This window comes from Vicia villosa, linkage group LG2, assembly GCF_029867415.1.
Source record: "Vicia villosa cultivar HV-30 ecotype Madison, WI linkage group LG2, Vvil1.0, whole genome shotgun sequence".
NCBI classification, from domain to species: domain Eukaryota; kingdom Viridiplantae; phylum Streptophyta; class Magnoliopsida; order Fabales; family Fabaceae; genus Vicia; species Vicia villosa.
The window spans coordinates 119,882,073-119,893,272 of record NC_081181.1 but is presented as its reverse complement, the minus strand read 5'-3'; the positions used below and the strand labels follow the sequence as shown (position 1 = coordinate 119,893,272).

Genomic DNA, 11,200 nt, shown 5'->3' with positions numbered 1-11,200 from the left:
GTTTTTGCAACTACATGCATGCCATACCCATATGAAAAAATCTATCATAAAACAACCGCACAAACTCAAACAAAGCAAAATGAAAGTTAACTTCACTCAACGACAAAAAACACCAACCTTTTCAACATAAATTAAAAAAGATAAATTTAAATTTCAAAAATAAAATTGGTTAATTTTTAATTTAATTGACATTTCCTTACACGGCTCAGTTCCATTATAAATTATCTTAACTCCGTTCAAACTTCCAAATTACAAGGAGAATAATCATTTAATATTCTAAAATTTAGCAAACAGAATTTATTTCCTAAAATACCCTTTTTAGTGTTAAAAAAATTAATTGCATGACACACACTGAATGAAAACCAAAGCAAATAAATATACCGCCAAAACTTAATCCGTGTGTTTTCCAAGAATCAAATCAAGGATATAAATTCCAATAAATTTGCACTATTGCACCATTCAATTTTCCAAGCAAACCCGAATAATTTGAAGGAAAAAAAAGTGGATTCCACCATCCAAAGGAGGCTATATATACTTATGTGCTTCTACTCACTAACACATTAACGAGTCAAGTTAAAAGGAACTTCTTAACTTCTCTCACTTCTCAATCATCACTTCATATTACTTTTTCTTTAACCATGCCTCCAAATTTCATAGCACCAAAGCCTCAACAATACTTCAATACTACTACTCTCTCCTTGGAAGGATCACCACATATTGAACAATCATTGCCAAAACTCATTATGCATCCAATAACTTTGAAGGTATATTAACAACACTCACTTTCAATACTCTACATAATATATGCGTAATAGTACATTATCTGGTCCAAAATTTTGGACCAGATACATGGCAGGTATTGCTAAAATATAAGCCAAAAAAAATACATTATCTAGTCCAAAACCAAGTTTTGGACCAGATACACGTTAACGAGGGAGTATATATGCTAACACACATTTTTTTAACAAATTTTTATCGTATAACTTTTGTTTTGGTTTATGCAGTTTGAGGATTTGGAGTACAAAGTGAAACTAAACCAAAAAGAGAAAACCATACTGAATGGAATCACAGGAGTGGTGTGTCCAGGAGAGATACTAGCTATGTTAGGCCCATCAGGCAGTGGCAAAACAACACTCCTTACGGCTCTCGGCGGCCGTCTCACCGGTAAACTATCAGGAAAAGTAACCTACAACAATCAATCTTTCTCAGGTTTGATAAAAAGAAGAACAGGTTTTGTTGCTCAAGATGATGTTCTCTACCCTCATCTAACCGTAACCGAAACACTAGTGTTCACCGCACTTTTGAGGCTTCCACAAACCTTAACAAGAGATGAAAAAGTAGAGCATGTGGAGAGAGTTATAACTGAGTTAGGACTGAATAACTGTAGGAATAGTATGATTGGAGGACCACTTTTGAGAGGTATATCAGGTGGTGAGAAAAGGAGAGTGAGTATAGGACAAGAAATGTTGATTAATCCGAGTTTGTTGTTGCTTGATGAACCTACTTCTGGTTTGGATTCTACCACAGCGCTAAGGATCTTGAACACTATCAAAAAACTTGCTAGTGGTGGTAGAACTGTTGTTACAACAATTCACCAACCTTCTAGTAGACTCTACTACATGTTTGATAAGGTTGTGTTGCTCTCAGAAGGTTGTCCTATATATTATGGCCCTGCATCAACTGCTCTTGAGTATTTCTCGTCTGTCGGTTTTTCGTCTTGCGTGACTGTTAATCCGGCTGATCTCTTGCTTGATCTTGCAAATGGTAAGTAACATTCAATAATCATTTTGATTTCCTTTTTTAACCGATCATTAAGTGTACCTCGTTGGAAGAAATACTTACAATGTTATGACAAATGTAAAATTTCAGGGATTGGTCCGGAATCTAAGCATGTAACTGAACAAAGTGAGGCTTTGGAAATTGAGAGGAAGAATGTGAGAGAAACTCTTATTTCTGCTTATGACAGGAACTTAGCTTCAAAGCTGAAAGCTGAGGTTTGTAGCATGGAAGAGAATAACTTCGATGCTTGCACAAGTAAGTATTCATTTTCTTTGTATAAGGAAAAAAGTGAAATATTTTTTAACTAAGATTAGTACTAATCTGAAATATTTTGTGTTGTTAAATTAATGTAGAGAATCAAATAAAACCAGAACAATGGTGTACAAGCTGGTGGTATCAGTTCACTGTATTATTGGAAAGAGGAGTGAAGGAAAGAAGGCATGAAGCCTTCAATAAGCTCCGAATATTTCAAGTCGTAAGTGTAGCTTTTCTTGCTGGACTTTTGTGGTGGCATACACCTAAATCACACCTTGCAGATAGGGTAAGAAATAATTACTTTATCTATTAAGTCTCATTCATTTGTTTCTTGGATTTCGGATTGTCTGCGGTCACCAATCTCACACATTCACGCAGTCAGTAACTCGTTGATTGTATATTTGTAATGCAGATAGCTTTGCTCTTTTTCTTTGCTGTCTTTTGGGGATTCTACCCTCTCTACAACGCGGTTTTCACATTTCCACAAGAGAGGAGAATGCTAATCAAGGAACGGTCATCAGGAATGTACCGCCTCTCATCGTACTTTCTAGCAAGAACGATAGGAGACTTACCTCTCGAGCTCGCTCTTCCAACAGCCTTTGTGGTCATATTATATTGGATGGGAGGACTCAAACCTGATTTTATGACTTTCATTCTATCACTTCTTGTTGTTCTTTACAGTGTTGTTGTATCTCAAAGTCTTGGATTAGCATTTGGCGCGATTTTGATGGATATCAAGCAGGCAACTACGCTAGCTTCTGTGACAACACTTGTTTTTCTCATTGCTGGAGGATACTACATACAACAGATTCCACCTTTCATAGTTTGGCTTAAGTACTTAAGCTATAGCTACTACTGTTACAAGCTTCTTCTCGGTGTTCAATACGGTGAAAATGATTATTATCAATGTCCTAATGGTGAGATGTGCAAGGTTCTCGACTTTCCTCCGATTAAATCGATGGGATTGAATCATATGTGGGTTGATGTGTCTGTCATGGCTTTGATGTTGGTTGGTTATAGACTTGTTGCTTATTTTGCACTTCATAGAGTTAGGTAAATTTAAGTTGTGGCAGAGCAAAGCTCATATATAATTTGAAGAGTTTTGTACTAATTCAATCTGAGTAATAATACTAGTTAGTATAATGTTAGACTTTTGATCTAATTATATGAATGAAGGTTTTATAAATTCTCTTTACAAAGTTTAATAGATATGACCGATCGCTCAGACAGACAGACATCGTTAGTGATATATGATTTGATGTTGTTTTAGAGTATCATTGCGTAGTAATTAACTAATTCTATAAATACTAATTCCAAATTCTACTTTAAATAGAAAAAAACAAGTACCTGAACATAAGGGATGTGCTGCATGATAAGAAACAAGACAAATAACATCATGTTTCTCTAATTTGCATAACAAGTCCAAGATAGCAACCTGAGTGTCCTTTTTTCCATAAACATCATTATGGTTTATTTAGATTAGGCTAAGCCCGACGCCACGTTTATTAGGCTATGTAACCTCATGTCACAATCTAACAGTATGTTTCACTCTAATCTAACCCCCACCTCAAGTTTATACTAACTTGCGCGCCAGAGTGTCTGCAAATACTTTATAGGTCTCATCCACGTCTAGTTCCAAACAAGCCGCCAATCAAACATTTCTTCCACCGATCTGTCATCACTTAGTTCTCTTCATAACAAACAATAATCGATCATAGTTTAAATTATTGTGTCTACATCTCTAACGACGATATCATTGCAATGTTTTTCTTTCGTTCAAGCCCTAAGGTCGCTCTAGTCGTCTCTTTTTGTCGTCTAAATGACCTTTCTAATGATCACTAAAACTATGATTAATATCCACCACTTTTATGAGTATAATAATCCAAAAGGCACTAGTGGCTCATAACAAGGTGTGAAAACTATAACAGTTTTGCTCAAAATTCAAATGGTGCTTTTGAAAAGCTCAGAAGCATTAGCATATAGCATTAAAAGTAAGCCAATCAAGTAATATTCATTAAGCAATGATAAATCTAGATAACGGCGTGAATAAATAAAAATAATTATGAAGATTAAGATTACTAAATTCAAAGATATGAAGAGTTAGACTAAAATAATTGGCATTTAAAAGTGAGTGGATTGCATCATATTTTTCATCAAATAATAAATAAGAAATGACAAGTAAAAGATCCTTGTCACACTCTACTTGAACATATAGTGCATTATCCACTCTTAATTATAACTCACTTTGAAATTGGACTTATGAAAGGACTATGCAGTAACTTTTTCAACAGGTAGAGTTCAAGGGATAAGATCTACAAATAGACTTGTCAATCAATTATGAGCTAAATTTAGTAAAGTAAAATATGTGATCTATGGTTTAACTGTGTATGAGAAATGGAAAAAAGTTAACAACATTATATGATAAAAGTCACTTTAAGTGTGCTTTCATATATCAAGAAACATAATTATGTCACTCTTGACATAGGTCATTTCACTAATTGTTAGGTATTTAGTCATAAGCAACTTAAAGAAAGTGATGCTTGCAAAGAGTTGTTTCACTTAATGATTGAGGATTTTATGATGGCTTTTTAATAAATCAACAAAGTTAAGGATGTAGTTATTTGTTAGTCCAAAAGTGTGACCCAACTTGCACCACTCTTTAAGTGGGCCAAATTGTTTAAGATCCACTTTGAGGTCGACTCAAGTTGTTGGTGTCCTCGGAGTTTTGAATGAGCATACATACATATACATACATAGCTCGTCATTCTACGGTTGGTTCTGTTTCAATAAACAACTTATTTTTTTGTTATATCACAAGATCTTTTCGTATAAACTAAAATTTTTTTTAAGCTATTTTAATTCAAGATTTTTTCTTATATGAATAGGTCTGAATTTAAATTCGAAATTGTTTTCTTTCCACATTTAAAGTGTACGAGTCTAATCTAGGCATGACAACGAGGTAGAGCGTGTACGAGTTTTAACACTATCAGCTCTGTCCCAGCCTCTTTGTACTACCTATATCTCTGACCTCAAACTCAATCGAAAGTAACAATTGATCACTCACTCTCGTCCCGCTCCCACCCGCAGAGACTAACTGTAATTTTTATTAATTAGAAGAGTATGGCATATGGTTTTGGAACATTCCATGATTATGAACTTAATCCACATTGGACTCAAGTTCATTGTTCCTAATTAATGTTATAAATTCTAACAACCAAGCGAATTTTACACTTCCATATTAGGAATCATGGCATCCTTAAGAGATGAACTGGCATTTGCCGTATTCAGTTAATCTTGTTGATACCAAACAAGACATTGGTCAAAAGTAACCAAAAATATTCTATGTTTGGTTTAGGAATAAGATACCACCCCAATTCAACAACAATATGTTGGAGTTACTTAGGCAATAACTAGAAGAGAACCATTGAATTCAAACATTTTTTTGTAAAAGGTTTCATTTTAGGATTGAGAGGTCAGTGTTAATGATGCTATATGCTTGCAGCACATTACATTTTTCATATATCCAAAGCATGATTTTAGTTGTGGTCACGGATGGATGGATTTGCGGCTGTTGTAATGAATAATGATTGAGATATTTTTGAACACGGTTAAAATTTAAAAAAATCGCTAGAAACAGAATTAGATGGAATAATTTTTTTAACATAGTTTAATATAAAAGAATTAGTTGTGAGAGTGAAGAAAACACTTATCAATAAAAACATGGACAATTTCGCCAATCATATAAAAATATATCATTAACATACGATTTTTCAATACATAGTTTATTTCCGTTACTTAAAAAATTACTTGATGTTTGAGTATTAACTTGTAGGTCCACACAACCGTGCCAGAATGACTCAAGTTACCCTGCGATATTGCACCGAAGCAATGTGCGTTGTCTCTCTAGGAATTGTTGTACGAAACAATAATTAATACAAATTATTAAAAAAATTAAATTCCTTTTTAAAATTTTAAATTTTTTACTAAGAAATATTATTTCTTGTATTAAGTTCTGCTAATACTAATTCCAAGCTCTACTTTGCATAAAGGCAACTGCCTGAACATAAGGGATGTGCTGAATTAAAAGAAACAAGACAAATAACATCATGTTTTTCTAATTGCATAAGAAGTCCAAGACAGCAGCTTGAGTACCCTTTATCTCATAAACAACTTTGTGGATTATTGAAGATTTTGAAACCACAAAGTTAGAACAACTATCCGAGTCAAAAAATATAAGCAATATTCGATCTTAGAGTTTGAACATTGACATCTCTGAATGCATTAAAGTTGCCGTGTCTATTTAGGGAAATTTTCAATACATTTTATTAGTTATTGTCACACTATATCAAAATTTCAAAAATACCTTTTAATTTTGGATTTTAAATTGTGGACGCGGAAATAAACAACAAACTTTAAAATACACTAAAGTAAATGCTAAAAAATAATCTAGATTTAGGGCTTTAGATGCGTCCCACCACATCACACCCAAAATTAATTTTTCATAAAGTTTCTATGATTCCTTCGGATGTCAAAATCTAGATTCTTCTATGATATACAAGTAATGTTAGATATATATTAAAACACATGATAATGTATCGATATTACATAGTTGAAAATATAAATCCAACTTATATATAAAAAATATGTTACCACCTAAATGCATTGTGAGATAAAACAAAAATGCATCAAAAAATGTGTCACCGCCTAAGTCTATATCTATAGGTGATTGCATATTTGACTTTTAGTGATTTGATTCTCTTTCAATTTCCCTCAATTCGGTAAACTATTTCATTCGATCCAAAAAATTATTTGGCTAAGATCCAAAAAATTATTGTGAATTTGAAAGCCATCTGATACACATAATGCGTCCAACTAGATTTTAAGGTGGGTCACTTTGAAGTGGAAAAAATGTTTCTGAAAAACCATATCTTGTCAGATCGATACACACCATATTATATGCACTTGCTATAACATGACATATTTTAGGGAAACACGTTCATTTTTCCTTCAGTGCTAGACTGCTAACACAAGGAATAAGATATGCATTGACTTTATGGAATTGTTCTTTTTTTCGTATAGCATTATGTATGATTTCTTATGTGCCTTCAATTTTATGAAATGATATTGGCGGATAAGTATATGATTCTCTTCTCTCTTACTCAGCAAAGCTAAAATAGAATGATAACTACAGTTACTGTCACCCTTAACATATACAATCTGGTGGATGTATTTGTACATAAAAAAATGACATTTCTTCATTGTGTATCATCTTTTGTAAAGATTGTGAAGGTAGTAAAAGTGGTAAAGGTGATAGTTTACTAATGTGAGCACATTTGATTGAAATTTTTTTGGATTATGAAATTGGAGAGTCCTCAAAAAGTGTGTCGACATGTTTGAAATAGGATGAACACCGTTTGGTTGATTGTCATTCGGTGTTGGTTGGACCTTCTTGGGAGTACCCTTTGTTTCAATCGGTTTTGCAGGTGGTTTCAAATATATTGTTTTTGAACGTGCAATTTTTCTCAACTGCTATTTGGTGTGAAGTTTCATGTTATTATTAACTTTCGAAAATCTCTCTTGAATCACCTCTCATTCTGTCATAATAGGTATATTTTATTTACTCTTCGTCACAACACCAACATCATCAAACCAGAGTCTTTTATAGCATGAGAAAACATTATCCATACATATGGACCTATCAAATTTTATCTTTTTAGAAATTAAACAAGTGCATAGAAGACCATACATCCTCCTAAGTTTACAACCACACTATAAGCTATCTGAATTTTTTTCTCTGCTCACTTAGCTTCATGATAAATAAAATTCAACTCTGCTCGAGATATATTGTCGACCAACTATGAATAAATATTTTTTTCTCTGAATCAGTGTGCTAATATTATGATTTTCCGGACAAATAATGTTTGAAGCTCAGTATGTTGATTTTGAATCATTTTGTTCACTAATTCTCAACCCGTACACAAATCCTCCTTGTTATTTTCCATCCAGTTCTTCAATGTAGTATGAGTAGATTTAACTCTATTAATTGTAGTATTTCTAAAGTGTCTAACCTGATCGGTCAAAGAAGGAACAATATTTTCTCAGGCTTGTTCTAGAATTGTGCTTTCAAATTATTACAAGAAAACTGGACATGCCACACACACCCTTTTGGATTGTAGCACAGATTCGACAAATAACTCCTTGGCATAAGAATTTACTATAGCAGTCCAAAAATCCATTGCACTTTCCAATATCACACTATATTTGACTATTTTCTTGTCTTCACCCTTGAATTGTTTTGTTCCTTCCACGGACTTAAGTCTACCTCTCACATTTTTTGTTAGCTTTCTTTTGCAAAACGTATCACCTCAATCTAAGTGACGAAACTCTAGATATGATCAAATTACTAGACAAACGTCAAGATGTAAATTGTGCTAAAAATGATATTTTCTTAACAATTTCTCCATTTTTTCATCTTTTTGCTTTGTTTCTTCACTACTTTATTATCTTTCTATTTCTTCATAAAACTTAAACATAATTAACCAAAAACTAATAAAAACAACTACAAATGCTTGTAAAAAATTACATGATGACAAAGTGTCATCAGTAACCTTTTGGAGTTATCAAAGGGATTTAAGAAACAATTTAAACATATTAGTTTGTGTGAGTCTTATATTGGGATTTTAAGGGATTATGAAACATTTAGGTCGAAAATAGAGTTTACCTTGGGAACTCCAAAGGCCATTTTCTTTTAACTTTTGATGTAATATTTTGTAATAACTTTTGAAGTAAAGTGAATCATAGAATTGCTCTCTCTCCTTGATGTTGATCAATTTGATCAAACTGTGTAAACAATTTCTATGTGTTCTCCTATATTATTTGAGGTGGATGAGGGCTTGCTCGCATTCCTCTGACCATTCGAAAGTCGCTTCCTTTCTCAGGAATTTGAAGAAAGGGAGGGCGTGTTGGGCAGATTTTGCCACGAAACGGGATAAGGATGTGAGCATCCCGTTCAGCGTCTGGATCGATTTTTTAGAGCTCAGCATGGAGAGCTCGGAGAAGGCTCTGCATTTTTCAGGTTTCATTTTAATTCCTCATTCCGTTAGGTAGAAATCCAGGAATTTTCCTACTCGGACCCCGAACGTGCATTTCTCTGGGTTGAATCTCATTTTGCATTTTTGCGCCTGGTCGAATACTTTTCTCAAGTGGGCGGCGTGATTGTTCTCCTCTTAGGATTTTACGATCATGTCGTCCATATAGACTTCAAGCATGTCTCCGATTTCTCCTCGGAATACTTTGTTCACCATTCGTTAGTAAGTTGCTCCGACGTTTTTTAATCTGAATGGCATCACGTTGTTGTAGTAATTTCCTGATTTGGTCATGAAGGCCGTGAATTTTTTATCTCCTTTTGCCATGGGTATTTGGTTGTACCCGAAGTACGTTTCCTTGAAGGACAAGAGTTTATAACATGCAGAATTATCAACGAGCTTGTCCATGCTCGGCAGAGGGTAAGCATTTTTTGGGCATGCTCGATTGAGATCAGCATAATCAATACACATGAGCCATTTTCCATTGCTCTTTTTCACAAATACAGTGTTGGACAGCCAAGTGGTGTACTTGGCTTCCGAAATGAAATTAGCAGCTAGTAAATCCCTAACAGCTTGTTTAGAATCCACCATCTTTTTGGGGAACTGTCAGCGCCTACGCTTTGCTACGGCTCTAACGGCCGGGTCTACAGTTAAGTGATGGCAGACAATTTCTGGGTCTAATCTGGGCATGTAGGTGGCAGACCACGCGAACAGTTTGTCGTTCTCCTTGAGTTAGGCCCTCGGTTTCTTTTTTGTGAGGTCTGGGATGCTCGCTCTAATCTTCACTCCTCTGCTAGGATCGTCTCCCATGGGGATGATCTCGAAGTCACCGTCGAGGATGGGGCGTAGGGGATCCGCACGCTCGGTGCTGTCGAGGCTGATGTTTTTCGAATCTTCACCATACTTTGGCTCCTTGAAGTTGCCCTTGAAGAATCTGTTTTCGAGGTCTACGGAGTCGATGCGTGGCAGAGACTTAGGTCCTTTTGAGCTGTCAGGGAGGGCTTGCTTCTTGCTCGAGGCGTTTATGCAGTTCAGTCCTTTGGAAGATACTTCAAAACATCTTCTTGCGGCCTCGATGTCCCCGTGGAGGGTGGCCACGAGGCCCTTTGCTGTGTGATACTCCATCTTTAGGTGCACTATCGAGGGTACCGCACTGAGTTCGGTGAGTTCGGGCCTGCCGAAGATGCACTGGTACAAGGATGGGAAGTCGATCACCAGGAACTAGACCTTGATGGATCTGGTCATTTTGACTGCTTCGAAGATGACTATGAGTTCCACGAAGCCCCACAGCTTGGTAACAACCCCGTTGAAGCCCTGTAGGTCAAAGCTTACATAAGGAGTCAAGTGGGTCTCGTCCAGTTGGATCATCGAGTAGATTTGTGCGTACATGATGTCAACTGAACTCCCCTGGACGACCAATATGTGTCTCACGTCAAAGTTGGCCATCTGAGCGCGGACGAGGAGCGGGATGGTCGCATAAGGTGAACCGGCCGATAGTTCTTTTTTGTAGATGGCCAGCGGGGTGGATGTTCCTCGAGAACTATCGAGGGTAGAATTTTTGGATGACGTCAGCTGGATCAGCTCCTCAAATTTCCTTTTTACCGAGTCGATTTTAAACTTGCTCCATCCGCCCTCAGAAATCACCACGGCGGTTGGGAAATTTTTCCACGGGATACTTGTAGCACTGTAGTCGAGGAAAGCCATCTGGTCTGGGATGAAGAAGCCCTCAGAGCGAGTGATACTAAGAGAGACAGGCATAGATCCTTCATTATCGGTCGGTTTCTCATAGATACTCCAGGCTTCTTGCGCCTCTGGCCAAGTGCCATCTTTTTTCTCGGTATACTATTCTAGGTGGCCGTCCCTAATCAGTATTTTAATGGCGTCCTTCAAATGGACACAATCGTCTGTGTTGTGCCCATGGCTTATGTGGAATCTACAGTATTTCGTCTTATCCGTGTTAGGCTTGGCTGGGGTCCATCGGGGGAAGTGAACCTTTTCCTGTTTAAACTCGGTATTGACACAGTCGAACAAAATATTTTTCCTGGAGGCGAGCAGAGGGGTATAATCGTGGAACCGATCGG

At 36.0% G+C, this 11,200-nt stretch overlaps 1 protein-coding gene across 1 annotated transcript; it reads left to right on the top strand.

The window, feature by feature from the left end:
- The first annotated feature begins 544 nt into the window (after positions 1-544).
- LOC131651910 (ABC transporter G family member 14-like) lies at positions 545-3,232 on the top strand. The gene is made up of 5 exons (XM_058921635.1): positions 545-764; positions 1,005-1,764; positions 1,870-2,034; positions 2,133-2,320; positions 2,447-3,232. Exons 1-5 carry the CDS (start codon positions 639-641, stop codon positions 3,089-3,091), a joined length of 1,884 nt encoding a protein of 627 aa, XP_058777618.1. The 5' UTR covers positions 545-638; the 3' UTR covers positions 3,092-3,232.
- Positions 3,233-11,200: the final 7,968 nt, after the last annotated feature.